This window comes from Aythya marila, assembly GCF_965140915.1.
Source record: "Aythya marila genome assembly, chromosome: 3".
Taxonomy (NCBI): domain Eukaryota; kingdom Metazoa; phylum Chordata; class Aves; order Anseriformes; family Anatidae; genus Aythya; species Aythya marila.
In genome coordinates, this window is record NC_139044.1 from 11,839,552 (window position 1) to 11,862,992 (window position 23,441).

At 43.7% G+C, this 23,441-nt stretch overlaps 1 protein-coding gene across 5 annotated transcripts; it reads right to left on the bottom strand.

The window, feature by feature from the left end:
- Positions 1–297: 297 nt before the first annotated feature.
- B3GNT2 (UDP-GlcNAc:betaGal beta-1,3-N-acetylglucosaminyltransferase 2) lies at positions 298–22,411 on the bottom strand. 5 transcript variants are annotated; one of them, XM_082757163.1, is made up of 2 exons: positions 21,697–21,934; positions 298–2,780 (listed from the first exon to the last, which is right to left on the bottom strand). In XM_082757163.1, exon 2 carries the CDS (start codon positions 2,769–2,771, stop codon positions 1,578–1,580), a length of 1,194 nt encoding a protein of 397 aa, XP_082613289.1. In that variant the 5' UTR covers positions 2,772–2,780; positions 21,697–21,934; the 3' UTR covers positions 298–1,577. The 5 variants fall into 5 exon arrangements, with proteins under 5 accessions (XP_082613289.1, XP_082613292.1, XP_082613290.1 ...); XM_082757166.1 differs by lacking the exon at positions 21,697–21,934 and adding an exon at positions 21,418–21,673; XM_082757164.1 differs by lacking the exon at positions 21,697–21,934 and adding an exon at positions 20,566–20,716.
- Positions 22,412–23,441: the final 1,030 nt, after the last annotated feature.

Here is a 23,441-nt window from a genome sequence, read left to right on the forward strand (position 1 = left end):
AACTACACTGTAAGCCATCCGAGGTACTCCTTGGCTCCTTTCACTGGAGGAATAGCATTGCCATAAGGGCATCAATGATTTTTTTTACATACCATTTTTCCTAGGGCATCTGATGTTCCCTTACCCTTGCAAGAGCTGCCATCCCTTTCAGCATCCAACAAATCCATCAATAAGTGCAACAATATTTTCTTGATAACACCCAAGTGTTAAAGCTGCTGAATTAAGCCTCTTAACTCCCAAAATGTGTTACTGAATGCCGCAGAGTATGATTGCACTAGGCCAACACTGCATCTCAAATGAAGCACCACAAGAAATATTTAAATCACATTTTATTTTTCAAATTCAAAAATAACAATTAGCTTTATTTAACATGTTACACATCTCACAGGTTTAAAATATCATGCTCTATTTAAATATCTGAGTGACAACACTATACAAATAAAATGTTACACAAAATATATTTAAGAAAATGTTTTGGTCTTCCATCTGAACAATAAATAGACAGGCACTTCTACATATACAAAGGAAGCAATCACTATTTAGAATAGCTCTTATAAGCAAGATGTGGAAATACAGAAGAAAATCTGAGCTTTGAGAACATGTTTAACTCTAGATGAGACATCATGCAACTTCAAAGTTTGTTTCAAAATCCAAACCTCTCAGGAACCGCACAATCCTAGACTCGCTACTGCTTTACAGGAGATCCAAACCGTGCTCTCACAAGCAATGTGCAATTTCAGTTATTTTTATCAAATCAGCTACCTGATCACTTTTAGTGCCAAAACAGAAATCAAGGACTGACCAGCGTAGCTTTTCACATAAATACCGTGAGTTACAAGTCAGCTTTACCTTATGGGTAAAGCTCAGGGTGGGCAGCAGCTGCGTTGTACCTACTGCCCAGCCCCAAACAAAATCTGTTCTGCCTTTCCCTTATATGTTCAGCTCTTTTATGGGGTGTTTGGAACCACAATACGCTCTTGCCATGTTAAAAAAAAAAAAGACAAAACACCAAAAAAACACATCTAATAAAAGGGTAAATCCTTCAGACACAGGCACACTTTGCACAAAAGGAGAAAATACTGCTTGGGGTGCATAAAGACTGAAAACTGTAAGTTTAAAAATTAAGTCTCGTGTTTCATACTTAAAGCAAAAACTACATTCCTCCAATTTGTGAGTTGTTAATTTACAGTGGTTTCCACACAGCCCCGCACAAACGCTACTCAAGAAAAAAAAAATTGTCTTCCACCATCACAATTAATGAAAGATGCTCCATAGTATGCAATCACTGCTTCCAATACAGGTACCGATCACTGACAGCAAGCCACATCTTTCAAGTCCTTTTTAAAATTTAGATAGATACTGAGACATAATGACCACCAGGACAGTGGAAAAAAACAGGACCAAGTCTTGGTGCCATCCCCTCCAATTTTAGTACTACTGTCACTTTCAAAAGTATAGGAAGGAATTTCCAGAGAAAATTTTAAAAGAACTGTTAAACAGAGCTTCAATGGTTCACCAAGAAAGTCAGACCCAAACTTGGAAAGTTATTTGTATTTAAGACACTTTTGCACATTACTTTAGCAATTTAAGTGTGGATCTTGCAAGCGTGTCCAGATCTTAATCATTTCTTGAGGTTTTCTACTATGCACTAACATTAAGTTTGTGTAGGAACATATGTTATTTCTGTATTTCTCTTCAATGTCAAATGTTTTGAAACCTTTGTGTTTTTCTGGAGCCAGCCCAAGCTTCTGAAGGCACATTCCAGTATAAACGTCATCAATAGGATAGAGGAGTACCTGGTCGGACGCATTATTCAGTCTTAATGCCAGATCACCAGAGTACAGAAACCCACCGCCTCCTGCGTACGGAGGATACGAACCTTCATAAACACTTTCTGGGATGTAGTACTTCAATTTCTTTTCCCTGTGAGGTCCAGCATCTTTGATCACATCACCTATGAACAAGTCTTTGGCTTTGTCCTTTGATAAGCTCTTCAAGTAATCCAGGATCTGATGGGTATTCACAAAAACATCGTCATCGCCCTTAAAAATAAACTGGACATCTGCGCAGCTGCTGCTGACCCACTTGAGAAACAGCACCTCTTTCAGAGTTAAATTGAAGAAAGTGTCTCTGTAGTTCCAGAGCAGAATGTCTTGGTGGGTTTCACTCTCAAATTTTATCATGTCTGAAAGGTCAGGAAAGTTATCCTCTGGTGGGGTCTGCCCAAGGAGGAAGACCCTTTTGACTGTTATATCTCCTGATTCTATTTCCTTGCCCCAGGATTCCCTAATTGCTTGCCTTCTATCAAAGTGTGGTATAAGTGACTTAATAGCCAGCAGCAGGAAAGGTTTATGTTTGCACTTGTTTGGTTGATCCATTAGTAATGAGTAATTTCTACATCTCAAATAAAGCAGGAAGTCTTTGAATCTGTCTGGCAAGTTTGCAAAGTCACTAACCTCTGAAGTCACCCACGGGTCAGGATCACAGGAACTGAGAACGCTCGCGTTAGAAATTAAGTTCTCTTCCACAGTCATATTGGAAAGCAAAGTCAGGATCGGGTTGTACAGCAGTTCGAGCTTCTGTTGCTGCTTGTTCCAATAAGCTTTGTGAGGAGTGTATTTCCTCCAGAATTTGCTGCGTGGTATAATAACACGGCCTTTGGCATTCTTCTCTTGGCTGCCGCTTTTGGAGACTTCCACAATGACATAGATAAAAATGTTTACCATCATCAGAATTCCCAGCAGCTTTAATCTTCTGCGTCCAACACTCATTTCTCATATCTGGAAAGAGAAATAACAGATTTCTAGCTTTCTTACTAACAAGTTCTTGATTTCATAAAAACGCAAGCCACTTTCAGAAGAAGAACAAGCGAGGTGGCAGCCCGAAAACAGAGGTCACCTACACACAACAGAAGCAAAACCAAAACCAAAACCTCATCTACCTCTAATACAAGCACACCTGCAGCTAGTCAGGGTTTGGGGTTGCATAGGACAACAAAATGCTGGTAGGAATGTAAAGCTTCCAGTTCCCACTTTAGGAATTTTACATGGCATTTTACAGTGTCTAGATTAGCAAGCACACTTTGATCCTCATTAAAGTCTCCTTGAATTTTTTGACTGTACAGTAATTAGAATTTGAGCCCTCAGCTTGGCAAAGGCAGGCAGAGAAGCTTTTTTTTTTTTGCAAGCAAGGTGAGCTTAAGGGTACAGAATGAATTGCAGTACAATAAGGTCAGTTATTTTTAAAATAAGCTCCAAGCTTTTATACTCGTATTTTTATACCTTCCAACTACAGAATAGGCAGAGCTGAATTTTAAAGCAGACAGTTTGTTTCTAGCTATTTCACTTGGCTGTTCCTTGGGAGAGTGGCCGACAGAACTGACCGGCTGCATTGCTGCTATTCACTTCTCTGCAGGCAAAAGATAAGATGAATTTTGACTTTTCTCTTCAACTGGAAAAGCAAGTGAATGGCAGCAGGAAATGAAGTGCAATTATTTCTAGGAAAGAAAATCAACTGAAGAGAAATTAAAAAAGCAGAGGTTTCTGATATATGTAAGACCAGGAATAATAGCAAGTATTGTCGCAAAAGCTATATGGAAATCCATCTCCATTTCTTACTGAGACCGCAAATGGATCAACCCCTCTCTCTTCCACATTGTCAGAACGAAAGGTGTACTGCGAAGCAACCATGTTCCTCTGCAGTAACACTGATCCAGCTGTTTACCAGCCCAGAGGGCTACAGAGCCAATGTACAAACTACACAAAAACTCAACAAACCATTCTAAATTAGGACATCAGACTAGAAAGTAACTCGGGATGAATAAGAGTCGGATTACATTTCAGATACATACGGAACCGTTGAAGCAGTTTTCATTTGCCTGAAGTACAATTACAGCCAGACCAGAAAAAAAAATAAAGAACACAAGTCCAGTTATAAATGCTAGCTAAGAAGGCAGAGCACTAGCAGTCAGGAAGGTATACTTGATTAACAGTGCAAAGTGTGCTTCTCTTCACCTTTTACATATTTCCACATCACCAGAGACCTAGGCTATGGTGACCCTTGGTCTCTCCTGGTTTTAAGTCTTCTACTCCTCAGCAATCCAAGTACAACTTTTAGTTAGACAGCAGCAGGTAAATCAGTGATCCTTTTTTCTTTCACCACTGAATTGTCACTAAATCCAAAGGGAGAGTAGTACTGAATATTAAAAAAAAAGCAAAACCAAAAAACCCTCCTAGAAAGCAGGAACTGTCCCGAGAAAAATCCCTATTCTTCCTTCATTTGATTTCCTGTAGCATCTGCATATTGATCTTCAGATATGCTCTTGGGGGCTAACATTAACTACATTCTTTAACATCCTGCTCTCAGCCAGTTGTGAAGCCTGCAGTTCAAAGCTTAGTTTTCTTCCATACCTCCAAGACACAAACAAATGATGGCACTGACCATAAACACAAGCCAAACAGCTGAACAGTCAGAAAGCAGTGGCAGCCTCCACGAAAACCAGAGACCATCATCTACTATGTATCTCCTCTTCCCATTCAGTACACACAAATACTGGAAAAGCAGCTGCCTGCATTTTGTACCACTCCATGCAGCTCAGCGTCCCTATCAGTGCTCATTTACCTTGTCCTTAGGTGTTTCTATAGCACCCTCGCTAGAAAAAAAGTGACGTGGTACTTTACCTGTGATCCCTGTACTCCAGGGACACCAAGGTGAGAAGCTCCCCCAGAAATAGCAAACACACACAGGACTGTCAAGAGCTCAGTCAGAGCCCGATTTTCCAGAATATGTAGCGCTGTGCAGCTGATCTGGTCACAGCCCCCGGCTACTAAGCTCCGCGCGTTCGACACTTTTGCAATTCATCTTCTGGATGCTTGAGCTGAGAGTGTTCAGAACACCACTTGCAGAGTATTTCAGCGATGTAATAAAACCTTTCACATCTCAACGTCTTTGGGGTAAGCATTCAGATTATGTAACTACAAGATCTTCTTTCATTTTCCTTCTTTCACTTGTAGCCCTGCAGCAAACAGAACGTGGATCCTACACAGAAAAATCTCCATTAGACAGACTTGGTTGTATGCTTCATCAGAAAAAACACCAGTCTAGCAAGATCAGCGTGGCTCCATCAAATAACGCACTCTAAGTGCTGCCAGTCCCACGTACCAGCACACTTCCAGTATCAGTCTCATTTTGTAAAAGTTATCAAATAATGCTGATTAATATTTCTGAGAAGACAGGTAACGTTCGGTATCAATACAGGAAAGACTTAAGTTACGTAAGACTTGATCTCAACAATTTTGCGCAACAGCATTCTCTTCTGTAATTAAAAACTGTCTACACAAGGTTTTTATCAATGCACTGAAGTAATATACATACTATGAACACTAAGCCAAGAATAAAGGCTACCCACAAAAAAGGGACTAAAAGTGCTTTGTTAAAAAGGTGATCTTCTAAAGAAAGAAAAACAACACCAAAGAGGGGTTGTGTTAGACACTTGCTCATAGTGTCAGATTGACTTCTCAAATTGAAAGCAACAAAATGAACAGAAATCAGAACAACTATTTCTATAAAGATGGAATCTCAAAGTCCATCCTTGTTATCCAAAGTCCGCTAGTACTCGCTTCCATCACGACATCTCAAGACATAAGTGATAAGGAACACCCAGCAGACAATTTCATTTCTAGGGAACGGGATTTATCACAAAGTTTTATTACAATCCTCATCATAATGGGAGAGGTTGTTTTTTATTGTCTTGCTGTCGGTGCTTTTTATTTTTCAGCCCATGTCTCAAGGCAGTTCTCTGTTCCTCATCTGCTTTGCTGACGCTGCAGTGGCTGCCTGAAGCGGCGGCGCAGGGGAGGTGGTGTGCTCTGGGCAGCCTGCTAAGGAGCAGCATCGTGGAGCACAGGACAGCGCCCATTTCCGACTTCTGGCTCGGCGGCAGCCATCTGGACAGATCACAAGATATTTTCCTATTCCAGTAATAGCTTCTATCACCATCTGTATTACAAAATTTCCAGCTGCCTTTCCTTTGACGGATGAGAATGGGAGATCTGTTAGGGAAGCCAAAAAACTAGAAGGGATTCAGTTCATACTTAAATCCATCCAACAAAACTGATGTAAGAACTCATTGAAGATCCACGAAGAGCAGTACAAAGCAACACTACTTGAAAAATTCCTGCTGCTTTTTGTTTTAAAAAATAGGAAACACTACGGCACATAGCTCACTAACATAAAAAGTAAAATGAGCACATATATCAGTAAAGCAAATCACAATACAGAACCTCAGGAACAAAAACCCTACAAAACCTTGTTCCACCTTTGGCTAGGAAGGTGAAAGCCACCTACTTTCAAGGGTGATCTGAAACGTGGGTTTTCACTGTCCGCTTCCCGCTTCTCAGCTACAGCGATCTGCAGACAGCTGTAGCAATCAGCTCAAGTTTGTACAACTCCCCACATTTCTGCTTATGCAACTTCCAGCAGCACAGCTGTGTGTCACTGCCACTGCACACAAAGTCCATTTGTTCACCGCCCTTAGAAAGCAACCATGTGACAAGAAAACGGGGTTAACGTTAACCATACTCGGGATGAACCAAGGGCCCGCTACAAAGACAGTATTTGGGGAGATTTATTCTGCATAAACTGAGGAGGGAGGATTTGCCTTCTTCAGCTCTACTCTACTGCAGTCAACCTAAAGTACTGAGAAAAGGAAATTTGAAAAGTCACAAGGGAGCACTGGGATCAAGAGGTGGATGAAAAAGTGGAAGCTGGGAAGAAAGCAGCACCAGTGGGCCAGGCAGTGATCCACACACCCAGGAATTACACAAGACGCTCTTTCCTGGAGGCAAGCATTCTGACAAACGGGGTCACCATACCCCGTGACAAAAGGGCTAAGTCTGGAGGAAGCCACACTTAAGGTCAAAACAGGACTATCAAAGTGCACGCTACAGCCCCATGTGATTCATCAGTTTGACAGTCTCACACTGGACTTCAGATCCTACCGATGAGTTCTGATGAGCCCTCGCACAGCACCCTGTAATGACCTCATGCAGTTAGCACGTGGAACACATGACAAAGATAGTTTTAAACCCCGATAGCAAGACATTGCTACGCACAAAAACAAGCCAAGACCTCTGCTGAAGTTTAGCTGTAGGAAACAAACAAAAAAAAAAGGTATGAGGAAAAGAGGCAGGTGTTGCCAAAACAATCATCTCTAGGATAGAGACAATGAAGCCCAATGGGCTCAGAGGGTGCACTAACTGGTCCTAACTAACACACACCTGGGTGCAACCCCGTATCATCCAAATTCTGAAGACTTGGAACTCGCTTCCACATCCAGATGTTGTCCTACTTCAAGGCAGGACAGGAAGGTGCTCTGTTGGGAATACCATCGTGACCAAGGACACGGCCACATGAAACCAAGCAGCCAAGGGGAACATTTTGACAGCTGACCCTAACAAATTTACCAGTGAAGCAAGCAACTATAGAAAGTTTTCATCAGAAGTCAGACCAAGTGTGTACCTAACTTGGTTCATTCTGCATACACTCAACAAAACACCCACTGACTGTTAAAAATAACATGTCAGTAGCTAATCCTCTGGTAGCTGAGATACCATACATCAGTTCCAGGAACACCACTTTCAGAATGAGTAGAACTTTCTTTTATTACAAGTTTCTTAGTAGCAAACCTTATATTGAAGAGCCGGATGTTCAAACACAAAATACTGACCCTGTTTGTTGATTATTACTGATGCTTAAGTTGCTGAGCAGCGCAGCCTCCGAAGACGTCCCACTGCTGTACACTGAAGCTTCCTTGGCAGCTCTCTACAGACTGCATTGTCAGTCTCTGTACAGAAATGAGCACCCATCCCAAGCTCCCCCTTGCAATGATGTTAAGAGCATAATTGCACCAGGACATAGAAGAACATGCATTCAGAAGGGAGCTACAGGAGTGAAAGCAATCCCATGCACCTTAATATCGACGGAAATGTGAAAGTCGTCGTCTTGTTCTGAAGAAGCAAAGCCCACAATAAATTATGCAAGTGGACAGGCTGCTGGTGACTACTTCAATTTTAACCCCTAGAAGAAGTATTACTGTTACTATTGAAAGCGGGCTCCATCATCTCTTTCAAATAAAGAGCTAAGTTTCATTAAACACACCATAATGCCAAACAACACTGCGCAGCAAGCAGCTCCAAGTCAGCAGGTAGGTTCACACAGCACAACCTTGAACCATGCAAGGACGTTGGCTTGCTTTCAAGAGGCAACATAGTCTGTTGTTGTGCAGTGATCTGCACTCAGCTCCACGACACAGCACAGGAATACCCACAAACTCTTCCAGCAAGATGAAGTAATTGCAGTATTCCTGTTTATTACATGAAAAAGGAAAAGTTCTGGGGAGCCTAAGACACCAGCCATTTTCAATTGAACATTGTAGTTCCATTTAAAAAAAAAAAATGTAGTTTTTCTAGACATATTGAACATCAATTTGACTCCAAGACCAGTTGTCTGCTATTAAAACATTCTTCCTTGATGCTTTTACTTACAAGTGATATTTATTGATCTCAAGTCTTGACACGAACGCTCAACAGCCACAGAAGCAAGCTGTGACTATCAGCGAGCCATCTCGACAGCAGTGTATCACCTAGGTTTGCAGCTCAGCAAACCACCCAAAGCAGAACCGCCTTAAATCAGCTTGAATATTTAGCACAGACAATTAACAACTCCCCCAGGAAAGGAAGCCCAGAACAGCAAGATACGGACTACCTCCGGCGGTGTCAACACCTTCCCACACTGCACAACATTCCTGCATTGGCAACGAGCTCCTAGATGAAATCAAACCTCGGCTCGCTCATGTTGACTCCAGAGAGAAAACTGATGAGCGTAACCTGCCTGCCTCTACCCTCACCTCTCGCAGCAGTGCCAGGCTGTGGATCCAGGCGCAGCTGAAGCAACCAGACCACCTGAGGCCTCCTTCAGGTGGAGGCTCCCTCCTCCTCCACGTCTCCAAGAGCTCAGGCCCAATCCCTCCCTTGCAGCAGCTCCACCAGGCCCCTCGGTAGATGAGTTCACAGCACTAACCCTGCAGAAAATGAAGTGAGAGAAATAGCAGGTGTGCTTGCTAACTAAAACGGCTCACAGGAAGGTTTGATAAGCATCAGAGCAACTCAGTATGCTTTCACTGTAGAGGAAAAAAAAGGGAGCAGAGAGATTCCCCCTCCTCTTTGGCAGGGATGACTGACAACACACCAGTAATGCCTTGGTCCTGGATCTGTAATCCTTGCCGCCCTTTAGCAAGAGGCTAGCTAGCATCATACCAGCAACACTACGTGCCCTGGTGCAAGCAGCCGTATAATGCCAGTCTTTGAGCAGATCATGCAGAGACAGGGTAAAACATCTAATTTTTTCTTCTTTGAGTCTGACAGAAGCCATGACCTTTACCTGTAAATACCTGTATTATCTACCGAGGGCTGGAGTTTCGCTGTATTTCCTAAGTGGGCTGAGTAACTTGCATGCAGTATTTGACTGCCATACCCAAGCATTAAAAGTCCATTTGCTTACCGAGGCTGTCAAAAGAGATTAATCCTTGCTACCTGCAGGCACTACACCTACCGCTCTACCGGTTCAGCATCAGGCCGTAAGGAATTTGTTAAAACAAAGCTGAAATTCAATTTTCTAAAACCCCTCCATCTTTCTGAAAGCTCTTTGCAGAGATAAGCTGTAACTGGGGCTATGCAGACTTAGATCTCAACATGTGGCTTCATTTTGAAGCCTGATAGCCTTTGTAGTAGGTGTGCACACAGTAACTCCTCGTAGTGCTAGCAACAGTGCACCCAATAGCAGCATTGCTGCTCTGAAGATAATGATAATAAAACACTCCATTTAATTAAACACATCACAAGCTATGCAGTCTCTCTACCCACTTGGGAGAGGCATCTGTCCCTTAATACCTCGGTTCTACTCAGCGAGCCAAAAGCAGTCTTGGAGTGACCAACAACAGCCTGAGAACATACAGAAGAGGTTAAGATCCCTGAACTGTTACACAAGAAATCTGTGCTCCGTCCAACTTTAAGAACTTGAACACTATTTGTTTTTCTAACTACACACAATCGTATCACTTTTTCCTCTCAGAACTTCACACAGGCACACATTTACACAATGGTAATTACGAACATCTTAAGAACTGGCACGTATTCAACAGATACCGGTATTCTGCTTCTGGAGAAGCACGCTGCAGGGGCTACTGCTGAGTAACGCTCCATGTTTTGTGTTCTTCCAACGCCACAGTCAGTCTGAAGCAACGTTCCAGCTTGGGGAAGTGTGCTGGGTCTGGCTGGGATGCACTGCTGCAAGGCAAGTTAACTCCAGCACAGACAGACCCAGCAGAAGTTACCAAAACACCACGTTACACGTCAAAAGAAATTCAGAGCAGTTGGTGTTACTTTCATCAATTGCAACACACTTTGAACCGTCTTTCAGCATGTTATTTAGTTTTTCGAGAAGGTCAGTCCTCCCACATTTCAGCACCAAGAGTCACCAGCACAACATGGGTATGGAATTTCACAGTCCGAGTAACTAAAAAGGCCACGGAAGGATGTGCCTGTAATTTCCCTAAACACAGCTCGAGGCATGAAGAACTGTAAATAGTCTGAGTAAAAGCCAATCTAACTTCACATACTGCTTCCATTCTGCTCCCCGCTAGTTATCTTCAGCACAGTTCCAACATTTTCCTCGAAAAGAAAGAAAGGACACAACGCACTAGGACAGTGAGGCATTTCTCTAGTAACACTCACCTGGTTTGCTGCAGCAAGGTACTTGAGTATTCTTTGAGCCAGGAACTGCATGCGAACCACATTTAATTGATGTTAGCGAAGCTAATCTCACTTTTTCCACTCACTCTTTGAACCCATTTATATCTTCAACCTTTGTGAACTTTACTGGCAATTAATTCCTCAGTTCTTCATACAGCAAGAACGTGGAATGACTTGATTTTGAATTACCAGACAAACGGGGACTCTGTGCAAGTATAATAGACAGAAATTTTTCCACTATTCCCCCTGTCCGCTCTATAGCTGGCGCGGCAAACAAATTTTCATCTGCCTTCAGTTTCTTCTTTGCCAAGGTGAAAAGTTCTAGTCTTCTTTCTAGCAATCTTTTGCACTGCTGTGTATCCTTGTCATTTTTCCTCCCTGCTTCTAAGTCATTTTGGATATGGCAACAAAGAAAGCATTTACTAATTGAAGCTCACAAGTAAGAGACTTCACAAACACTTTTTAGAGCCATAGCAATGGTGCTTAGTAAAGGCTCAAGCCAGATATTATAGGCAGCCCTGCTAAATACCGTAAGGGAAGAGAATTACTTGAAAAAAAAGTCACAAAATTAAAAAAAAAAATAACTTTCCCCACACACATCAGAGCACATTCTCACTAGCTTAGGATGCTTTTTAATTTATGGCAGGTAGGGTGATGCTGAATTGATGAAAGACTTCAGATTTTGTTCTTTTTGCTTTCCAGGAAAGACATCATTGTCTTGTGACCTACATGAAGTTACATCATCTCAATTCAGTTTCTAGCACCCACAAGTTGTCGATATTTATTATTTATTTTGGCTGTCAGGTAGAAAGTTGAAGTGGACCTGAAGCCTTAATATTAATAACCATACCCTATGATATGAGGGAATGACACATTCTATGCACAGAATCAGTTTAATCAGCTTTGTGCTACACTTCAGATAATGTTAGTAAGGGAACTCCCTTCCTAGAAGGACTCTTCTTCCCTCTTTTCTGAGACAGACCGATGAAAACAAGGAGTGAAGTCTTCATGAACACAGAAATTCATCTGAAACTGCCAGGATTGTTAGGTGCTTGCCTGTTTTCTCATGAGGCATGCATTTTTGTGCTCCTCTGCTGCTCAGCTCACCCTCTGCCACAGAAGTGCTGCCTCCTTGTTAATCACTGCTTTCCACAGTGCTAACCCCCACGCTGCCAGCTCACAGAAGAACTTGACAGTAGCTATGACAATAAACTTGGACCCCCTCCAGCCCAACCACAGGGTTATCTTACCAGTTGCAAACTTAACTGGCACACTACCTTTTCAAGTCTGAAACTGGTTTAGAAGAATTCAAGCTTCAGTTCCCTCATCCTTCGTTAAAAAAAAAATAAATAATAATAATAATAATAATAATCCCCAAACCTCAAGCTTCAGAGCTACCCTAGGCATAGGGACAAAGCTCTTCACTGTCCCCCCTCTTCTGATATTGCTTTTAAATAAGACCTCTTATCTTCACAGATAGTTTTCAAGAAGTTCTAAATTGCATATCCTACAAAGAAACCTTGTCCTGCAGCAGCAGCAACACTGGAGGCTTCAGGAAATAACTGCACTGTTCATTCTAAATTGATTTGGCAGGTTACATTTGCAATCACAGGGGAAAAAAAGCCTGGATCCATCTCCTAAAAATAAGCTGAACAAACATATGTCTGCAAACAGATGGGTGAAAATCCCTCATTTCCAACTGACTTGCTAAAAAATGGGAAGAGAAATAAACTGTTGCAACTTCCCCACACAAAGATCTCACTCCATGTGGCAAGCATTTAATCCCGTATCCTACAGATATGCTTTTTTATTTTTTCCTTTAGTGGTTGATAAACTTAAGGAAGACAAACCAGTCTTGTACTATTCAGTCCAATGGTGATTTAACAAGCTTGGAAAGAAGCCTTTAGGATATTGTAATGTTGCACCCACAAGGCCCGTTTTTTCAGGCATCCAAGCTAGGCCCACATACTCTTTGCAACAATTCAAACTTCAAATTCAAACCATCAGCCAAGGAAAAACTACAGCAAAAAGCAAGTATCTTTCTGAGCTCTGACTGACTTTATTGGGCACTAATACCACATTCTGTACCTGAACAGCTACCTTCCCCTTTGTTCTTATAGCAGCTACTGGATTATGAAGGTGACATTCCAAGAAGTCTCTCTGCATTATGTCTTGTATTACATTTCCTGCGGTGGATCAAATGCAGCAATAAAGGAATAGCCTCTAACAGTACATAAAGTGGAAATTAACACCACTGTTAAATTTACAACTTCATAATTAAGATTATTTTATAAAATATATGAAGGTTATTATACAACATGCAGATAAATACAAGAGAATCTAACTTTAAAGTCATGATTTATAGAATTTTAAAAGCGCCAGTACATAAAACACATGGCATTTTCTCTAAATACCATCTAGAATTGTTAATCACAGCCCAGTTTTGTGACCCTCAGCTTGTTTACAGAATTGATCATATAATTTGAACTACAGATTAGACAGAAGCTTTTTTCCCCACACAGGCTGATAGTGCCTACAATCTAGCACCGTGTACAGACACCGAAAATGGCTTTATTACCTTAGCCTTGCCATTTTGTTCATTTCAAGTATTCCACGCAGCTACTTGCCAAAAATGTGCAATGACGAGAGCAGGAAGGCACGAGGATGATAAAGTCATCACGTGCCCCATGAGCTACTGTTCTGAAAGGAAAGAACAACGCAAGACTCCACTTGCAGCCCCTCAAACCTCATCCAAGTCACAACCACAAGCAAGCAGGGAGAGCGTGTCCCAACAAAGCACCTCTACCCCACAAGCCAGACAGGACCACGTTCCATCATCAGGTCTCACCCAGACAACAAACCACCCGAGCGAAGACTCAGTCTGCATGAGATAAGAGCGCCGGCATGCACGCTCTGTCTGTCACTGAATCGGGTCGTCATTGAAGTCAAGTCCCCCAGCAGCAGCAGAGACAGACCCTGCAGCTGCCTCAGGGGATCTATGAGCACTACCAATACTGACGTGTCTCAGAGTACCACTTCCTAAATTCAGCAGGTTTCTTCTCCGCCAGGTCTCACTTCTCGAAGCCATCATCAGATAATACAGCATTTAAACACCTAGCGTAACAGCTTTGAGCGAAGACGAAACTCAAGAAGTTAACTTGTCAGTAGTTGCTACCAAAAGGTGGGGAAATCCCTACTACACTACAATTTGTAAAAGCGTACTGAGAATCCCAAACTCCCTACCATCCGACTCAACTGCTGTCCCAAGACTACCGGTGTCAGCTTCCGACTGTGGTAAAAAGACTGAACAGTTTTTTCATTACTGCTAAAGTCCTGTTACCAAAACCACAAAGTTTGAAGGACTAAGTTATACTGTAAGCATGTTTTCTGTCACCGTTCTGAGTAGCTCCAGCTGCTTCCTTCTCTCTAGCACCACAAGCAGGTCAGAAGTTACCAGGTGGTCAGCTTTCAGGTCCACCACTCAAACAGCACCTAAAACAGAAGTTAACTTCATATTCCTGCTTTGAAGTATTGCAGCAACATCCACAAACTCTGGATCAAGTTTTCTTTGTAAGGTAGTTCAGGACTACAATGAAAACATTTAAAATTTCTTGAAGGACAGTTTTTGTGAAATTCCTGTCTGACAGAATCCTTACAGGTATCCTTACAGCACAAGATCTCCACTACCTCACTCTGAACACGTCCAACCCTGTATCAAAACCACCAGCTACAATACATTTAACTGTGAAGGTATCTACTTCTTACTCCTTTTTAAATTACAAAGTCTATTACCAATAAAATCACTCAGAGAAGCCCCAACCAGTCAATATTTGAAAATATTACAGACATCCCTTAAAAAAAATAAAAAAGTCTGGGTTTAGTTTAAAGATGATATTTAAAGATCATGTACCTGCTGAATTCAGTGCAAGTTAAAATTGCGTTTAATGCAATCAAAATTAAATCCTTGAATCAGCTGAATGATCGATTCATACTAGAATTGATTCCAATGTCCCTGTAGGAGATGAAGGTACATGCAAGGAAAACCTTCTGCTCATATTTAAAAGTCTTCCGTAAACTCAGGCTTAGCTTATATTCCACTTTTTCTATTGGTATAAACTATTAGTTTGGGCATGCAACAGGGATTAAAAAAAGCAGTAAATCTCCACAGGTATACCACAGCTACATAAGGCAATTAAACCTACAGCTGTGTCTCTAAATCAGTGCACTGGTGCATCGTGCCAGCGTTACCATTCCATACTAGCATATACAGCCACACTAAATACCTGCGCAGGTTTTCTTAACCATGCATCCAAAGTACAGCAACAAAAAAAGGGGGGAGGGAGTTGCTGTTCAGGAGTAAAAACAGTGGGGTTTTTATTAATTGACATTTCACACTGCCAGCCCTGGGGAAGGTCTCAATTTACTATGAAAATACTCAAGCTTAATACCTCAATATTTGAGGGCCCACAGCAGGGAGAGCGACCTGTTTTTCCCAGGCCGGTACACAAAAATCACATGCCGTTCTAAGGTCAGCTCAAGCTTTAGAGTTATGCCATCGTGACGTTTGTTAGGAATAACCCAGAGCTGTCTGCTTCTGATTTATGAACTTCAGTTTTTAAAATACCTTTGAGTATTTTCATCTTGGATGAACAGTAAATCTTATAGAATCCAGAGAAGAGGTTAAACTGGATGGCAACAGAAGTACTCCTCAGAAGAAAATTATCATTTATCACTTCAATTTCAAGTGGGGTATAGTTCCATGGCAGTTTAAAGCAGTGTCAGTCAAGGCCGACGTATTTCTGTTATTTATTCCTTCCACTATGAACTGCACTGTTCCATCCTACCTTTGCACAGAACTGTCTGGGGTGAGCCAGTTCCAGGAGCTGAAAAGGCCAACGAAGAACTTAGCAATAAAGCAGCAATCGCTTTTCAGCCAGGCCCACTCGCCACCGTGCCACATGCAGTAACAGCGCAGGAGAAGAGGGAAGACCCTCCCAGCCCACAGCTAATCCTATTTTTTATCTACATAAGCTTTCAGGGAACAGCACGTTGCTGCTGCAGTCTGCAGACCTTCACCAACCAGGCAAGCACCAGCCCTGGCCCACCAGAAGCCACCAGCCTTTAGGCTGGCTCAACCACACCAGGGCCCGACGGGGCTTGAGTCTCTGGCACTTTTTGTAACGCCATCAGTTGGTTTGCTCTTCAGCTAGCACAGCCACCACTGCTTGTGCTTGTCTGGTACTTGTTACGGGGATAACTCAACTTGAGCAGCATCTTCCCATAATGACTGGAAAGCTATGGAAGGGGATAACGAGCCACCTTCCTCACACAGTCAGCACAGGGATTGGTGCTGGTCCTGGTACGAGAGAACAAAGGGGTAACGCAGCGCAAACCTGACTGCTGCTTTCAGTGAACATTTGAAAATAAAGTCTGTTGGACTCGCTGTTTTACTTCATACTTTTATGCTGTATTAGTAAAAAAAATAAATAAATAAGTATTTCATCTACCCGTTGAAGAGGCAAATAACCATAACATCCACAAACAAGCCAATTCATCTCGTCAATCTCCACAAGCTCTATCTTACAACCAGTAATTAGTGCTGCCTTAACCATATTCCAACAACCTTCACATCCGCATACACAGCGTTCGCTATTTAATCAACTAACAAACCCATCCCTTAAGCGCTGTATTTCAGGTCATCGAAAACCTTACTCCTACATTATCTTCTTGCCAGTGTTAGACTGTCAGACATAAGCCACACTAATAAAAAAAGCAAGAAAGCTATAAATGGCTATGTCATTTTCAGCTACTGCCCCCAGACCATTTCACTTCTCCTTAAGAGAAAGAGACTGTTTCAATTCACTTCCCACAAGTTGCTGCGTTTGCGGCCAGCAGCTGGGTAAGGGGACAGGCAGCAGTGACAATAAGCTCCCCAGCCACCTCAGGTCACGTACCCCAGCCAAAGCAAACGCTACGCAGTTACTCAATCCAGTGTCAGTTCAAACCAAATTCATAATGCAAATATAATGGTCAGAATTTCTGGATCTGCCTCTCAATTTACTGTACTGAACTAAATTAATGTTAAAGAATGCAAATACATGGAAGGTTTTTTTCTTTGCCTTTCTTTGGTTTAGGATTGAAGTGTAAAATACCAGAAACACAAAAAAAGGTTTTCCATCTTTCTGATTCATTCAACATTGAAAAAAAAAAAAACAAAAAAAAACCAAAAAAAAACAGTGGAGTTGTGAAGTGGGGAAGTTTTCCTCCTTCACACTTGTAAAAGGAGAAATACTAATCTCACTCTAGCGTATCAAGTTTAAGGAAAAGGGAACAAAGTTTTCCCACACTTTTAGGCAGCTCAGGATGCATACAATACCTCGAGGCTTCTGCAAAAAGACCTTTAAGCGGGTTAAGCAATTAACTCCTGTTCTTTTAATTCCCACTGATACCAGTAGCAGGTAAGCACCTAACCTGATTAGAGGCTTCTAAATCCAAGCAGGAATTTGTTCTGTACCTGGTGCCTGCATACCAATACGAAACTATCCACTGCAGTTGAGAGCAGTTTGAGTAATCAACTTCAAGCTGTTTTGTAAGCCTTATTTTTACTCAAAAGCAAATCAACAGTTGGCATTAATGTTCTCTATCCCAAGGACAGCCTTCCATAACCACTCTAACATTTAAATGTATGCCTAAAAAAAAAATCATCACCCAAGTAAGGTGAAACACCACTAAATCCGTGGGACAATCTGACATTCAGCAAGCTGCACTCCTTAAACCAGACCAAGAAATCCCAGCCTTTCCCAGATCTGCATAGCTCCCTGTATTACATTACGCATAACCCCGAAGACAAGCAAACAGAAAGGTTATTTCTCAACCCCACCGGTTCCTCAATTCAGTTCACCACACAGCTGCACAAACAGCTATGCCAGCACAACAACAGGAGCGCTGCTCTTGCCGCCGCTATGCCTCCCAAAAAACCATCGGCTGCCTCAGAGGCCTCACCTCCACCCGCGGCCAGGCCGGTCTCACGGCTTTCCTCCCCCAGAAGGGGAAAGCTCATTCTCCCTGCGGCTGCGAGGCCACCGAGCTGGCCCAGAGCAGCTGAAGAAGGATGCCATCAGCAGGAAACCCGGCAGACTCGGGCTGAGTGGCAGCCTGGGGCAGGAAGCCTTGGTGGGGTGTGTAGCTTTCGACTGCTCATGCACGTTTCCTACAAACCTGCACATTCTCTGGTGCTTCGTCACCAATGAGAGTTCATTTTCTATGGAAATAGATTGAAGTGAGTCATCCGCCCCAAAAAATGCAGATTTCTTGCTCGTTTGATTTAGATAGCTGGCTTGTGATTTGTGTCATTTGTCAGTCTGCTCGCAGAATAACCCTTCTGTGAGCTTAACATGAAGCAGCTGTTAAATTTCAGAAGTTATTTACAAAGATGAACAAAACTAGCTCAAAGTTTATGTTTTTCAGCACTTGCTATTGTATCTGAAACAACAAAACTCTCTTAACCAACTGCTGATGAAATCAGTTCATCAATTCTCCCTTTAAAAATCTCAGCACCACACCCATCACACACTGGGATTCGTTTCTTTACTTAAATGCTAATTGCCTCTCCTGAAACACCAATTCAATGACTCTCTCAGTTCATCACAAGGCACTGTAATGGTCCAGTCTTTTCCTTCTGTTTTACATGACCTGCAGACTTGCTGAGGACTGCATACTCAGCTTTTACACCCAAAAACGCCCAGTGAAATCAGTGAAAAAGAAATGCAGGATCAAGCTCAGTGTGCCTGTCAGTTCTTCCTGTGTTAAAAGAAGAAAAACGTGCTGCTGTCTAACCAGATCCGAGGTATCTGTTCTTCAGCTTTCACTTAGCAACGTGCTTGCTTTGTGCTAAAGTAATGGGAAGAGCCTGTGTTTTACTATTGCAACTTCATTTTCTCTAGGTTATTTTTGCTGTCTTTAAGCCCATAGGAATTGCACAAGACAACTGTAAAGTTGCGGCGGACCGATAAAAACATCTAAAGATACACTCACGAGGTCACACCATTACATAACAGGCAGATTAAATTACTAATTTTTAACTGCACTCACAGCAACGAATTCTTCTGTCTGAAGCGCTTGTCTGAATATAGCCTACGACAGTAGAAACATCAAATACTAATCCCGTGCTCTCTCATGCTCAAAACCATAATGACCACACCTTCTTCCTAAATTAACTGTTAACTGAAATGTTATTTTAGAAACAACTACTAGCAATTAAAATCAGATACATACCTGAAAAAAATGTTAAAGTTGCAATCTGAAAAGCACCTGGGTATCTACTTGCTTCAAAATTAGTTACGCACTTCTACTATACAGCAAGAGAAAATGTGATAAATATACATACTAGGAAAAGATCTCCAACCAGCAACACAGAAGAGAAACAGTTCCAAGCTTTTGGAAGCTGATCAACTCTAGCAGCCTTCCAGAAATACGAAAAGGGAACTTGTTAAAAGCCTCATTTTATTCAAATACTTGTTTTTCCCCTCCCCATACTCCGTGCTTGCTACGAAGACACAGTGATAAAACTAAATAAAAGAGATTATTAAAACCTCGTTGCCACAATGAGCATATTCCTGAATTTTTGGGATTTTTTTTTTTTGGCCTATTCTTGGCAAGTTTTAGAAGTATACACTTCAAAAAGCTTTAAGTGTATGACAAATCTAGAAGAAGCCTACCAGGCTCTACCATTTAGAGCACAAACACTTCATCTGAATAAAAAAGATAAGAAACAAATGTGATTTTTCCAGCAGGAGACACGGCCAAATCCAGTGAAATACCGACCTGGAATGTCATTCCTTGATGCACTTCAACAGAGCTGCTCACGCACTTTCTACCAAACCCCAGAAGCGTGTCAGCGAGCCCCACTACAAAACCAGCTGCACCAGGTGGCAGTAAAATGATAATTATTGAGGATCTAGGCCTTAGCAGTCAGAGTAGAGGAGCCTTTAAGTCAGGGCAATCCAGCCGTTTTCCCCCCATACACAGCGTAACTTACTCATGCAAAGAATGACATCTATTTGTCAGCATGGAATACAAAAACACCTTATCTGCTTCTCATTTTTCAAAGCCTTTTAGAGGATCACTCCTTTGATACCAATGCACTGACTCCCTCAGCAGCATCTTCATTATCCCGAAGCATTTTTTAAAAAAATTAGGAGGAGCCTGCAGGTAATAATAATCAAATTTTTGATTACCAGCGACACCCAGTTCGTTAGGAATGATGTCTAGGGAGACTGGTGAGCTGTACCTATTACCAGACGGGGCACAAGAGGGTTAGCTAGCACTCCCAGTCACCAAATGCATGACCTTCAAAACAAGTTCCTTCAGCAGTGTTACCTTGCGGCTGTACCTCCTTTTCCTCCATTTTTCTCTTCTATTTATAGTACACGGGGACCAGAAACAAAAATCCAAGCAAAACCAGTTTTCACATGATAAAATTACTCAAAACAAGTTCTAACTATTGATCGCTTTATGCAATGTTTGTTGCCTCCTTCCATCAGAAGGACAGCATTGCAACATTGCAGGGAGAAAAGCACATGTTCGGAGAGAGCAGCTAAATCTAGATTTCCATTAAGCAAAGAGATTTTGATTCCAACCAGTGCTGTTATATTATCAAGTATTAAAAGATATAGAGGGGATATTTTGTTACTTCACAAAGAGTCTGTTCTCTTTTCAAGTTGTGCACTGCCCCCAGAAAAACAACTGAAAATGATACCTGGGAAAGCTGAACTGGAAAAGCTGATGCTCCGTTTCGTTCCCTCCGCGCACCCGGCAATAATTCAGCGCTAATTCAGCTCCTCCGGGGGTTTCAACAGGCATTAGGCTGGGTCACTGAGGTGACGAGGCGGCTGGTCCCAAGCGCCAGCCCCTGGCTTTGTCACCTCAACGAAGCAGCGACCGAACCGACGGCACCACGCACCTGCGTGTCATCTCCCCCCGCCCCACCCCACCCGCACACACCCCTCCGTGACAGCATCCAAACCTGACGCAAAAGCAGAACTGCAGGAACACGAAACCGTTTTAAGCAACTCCAAGAGAGAAGTAAAACCGAGCCTGTCCCTCGTTAGGACGGGAGGAATAATTAACCAGAAATTTCCTCAAAGGAGAGCACTATAATCATGCTTCCTCTAAAACTTTCAGACTATATATTTGCATGTAATTTTATGCATGCATTCTTCCGCATCCCGAGTAAACTCTTCTGTGCCAGAAGTTTAAAAAAAAAAAAAAAAAAAAAAAAAGGAAAAGGAAAAGATAGTTGAATCATGTAAACTCTTGATTTGCGTAGTTAAACTGAACAGGACTGTTTAATAATCAACTCTTGACAGCACAGAGCATTTGAGGAGGTCAGACTAAAGGGTTACTCAAGTAACTTTCACCACAAATTTTTGCAGGATGACTAACGAATTGTGAGCTGCAGTTTGGCCACAATCGCTGTGAGTAACCTGAAGTCCCCTCCTGACAGGGTACAGTATGTCTCCTTAAGTTTCAAAGAACCGAAAAGCATCATCACATGAAGCAACAACATACATTTTTCCCAGCCAACTCGAGCTAAAAACCCGGCATTTACCCTCTTTTCCCTACCCAGAGTGGTGACCTCAAGCCCAAACGTTAGCGCTTCGAAATCCGCCACCTCCTCAGCACCGGGGCCGCGGCCAAAACGAAGCTTAATGATTAACCTCCTGGGGCACAGCCTGCCGCCGAGGTGTCCCCTACCCCTAAGAGGAGCTGCTGTGACCCCTCGTCCTCTCCTCCAAGCCCGGCAGGGACTGCAGCAGCAGCCGGCACTGCGGTAACTCAACGCCTGGGTTGTTTTTTTGTTTTTTTTTTTTTTTTTTTTTTCTTTCACCTCAAGGTTTCTTGCTGCGGGAGCTCCGGGCTTCAGCATCTCCTCTCCTAGACCGAAAGGAAGAGAAAAAGGCAAAGGGCCGAGGCACGGCCGGTGCCCGGAGCCCGCCGCGCTGCTCCGACCTCCCCCATGCCAGGAGGCTGCGCGGCCGCCTCCTCGCCGGGCTGCTGCAACATGTGCCCCTGTGCGCCCCGGGGGGGGGGGAAGAGGAGAAGAGAGGAGAGGAGAGGAGCCGCCGTGGCCGCGTGCTTTAACCCCACCCTCAGCGCCTGCCACCTCCCCCAAGGAAAAAAAAAATTTAAAAAATGGTAAAAAAAATAAAAAAAAATCCTAAATAAATACACACGGCTCCATCCGCCCTCCCCTCCACACACACACACACACCGTCAGCCTCCACACAAACAAGCACGGGGGCGGGGAGGTGAACGCCAAATATATATATATATATAATTTTTTTTTTTAATTTTGTTTTCTCGCCCCCCTCGCACCCACCTCGCCCGGCTGCTGCCGCGGGGCTCCGCCGGGGCTGCGCCTGCCGCCACCTCCACCATTGCTTCCCCCGGCTCCCCCGCAGGCTGGGCTCCCGCCGCCGGCTCGAGAGGGGCCGGGAACGGGAGAAAAAAGAGGTGAAAAAACAACAACAACAAAAAAAAAGCCCCGAAAAGCGAATTTTAAAGGGGGGGGGGAGGCGCCTGGGGGCTCTGAGGCAGAGCCGCGCGCGTTCCCGCCCGTCCGCGGCGCGCGCCGCGCACCAACCGCCGCCGCGCGAGCCCCCTCACGCGCCGAGGGGCGTGGCCAGGCGCCAAAGGCCCCGCCCCTCCCCCACTAAGCCCCGCCCTCCCAGGCCGGCGCCGCAGCGGATTGGTCGGGGAGGGCGAGGGGCGTGCCGTGGGGCCGGGTGGGGCGCTGGGGGGGGGGCGCTGAGCCCACTCCTCTCCCTCTCCCCCCTCCCTCCCCTCCCGCCCTGGTTGGTTTTGTGGTTGGCGGAGCTCAGCGCCCGCCGCTGTTGTGCGGGCGGGTAGAGGGAGGAGGGTTGGCGGCGCCCCCTCGTTGGGTCCTTCCCGAGCCTCCCCGCTACCGCTCTGCCGCTCGCCCCGACTGCCCCTCGGCTTGCAGGGGGCTCGGCAGCCCCCTTCACGGAAGATCCATCCCCTCACGGAGCCCAGCACAGCTGCCCAGTCGCGCCGCCATGGCGCCCGCCCGCCTCGTTCTCCATCCCCCCCGACGCCATGATCCCCCTCGACGCCTTTCTGATAAACAATTATAATAATAAAAAAGAAATAAGACGGGAAAATCAATGTACCCCGGTGCCCCCAAACCCTAAAGACATCAGCCCTGTAAGCACAGGAGGGAGGTGCCGCCAGCTCCCCCCACCACAGGTTGGTGCCCACCCCAGGCACCATTTTGAGGTGAACGCGTTTCTGCCTCACAAAGGCAGGTTTCACTTCCCCCCCTCCTTCATACAGCAATAAAAACCCCTTTTCTGAGGTAGAAACCTACTCTTCTGAGGTAGAAACCTACTCTGAAGACTTTCTCTGAGCGGCCGCCTCTACACTTGAGGGCTGCTGATTCTGGCTACAAAACATCGTTGTGACAATATTTATTCCTTCCTTCTTTTTTCCACACAGCATCAAGCAGAAAACAACAACCCTGAACCTCACTGGAAAGTGCTGTCACACATCACATTTTGCAATAGGTTTCTCCTTTTTTTTTTTTTAAACGAGAAGGCAGTTGGCTCAGTTTTA

What these genes read in the sequence shown, in the direction of transcription:
- B3GNT2 (XM_082757163.1), bottom strand. Translation starts at nt 2,771, where the DNA reads ATGAGTGTTGGACGCAGAAGATTAAAGCTGCTGGGAATTCTGATGATG.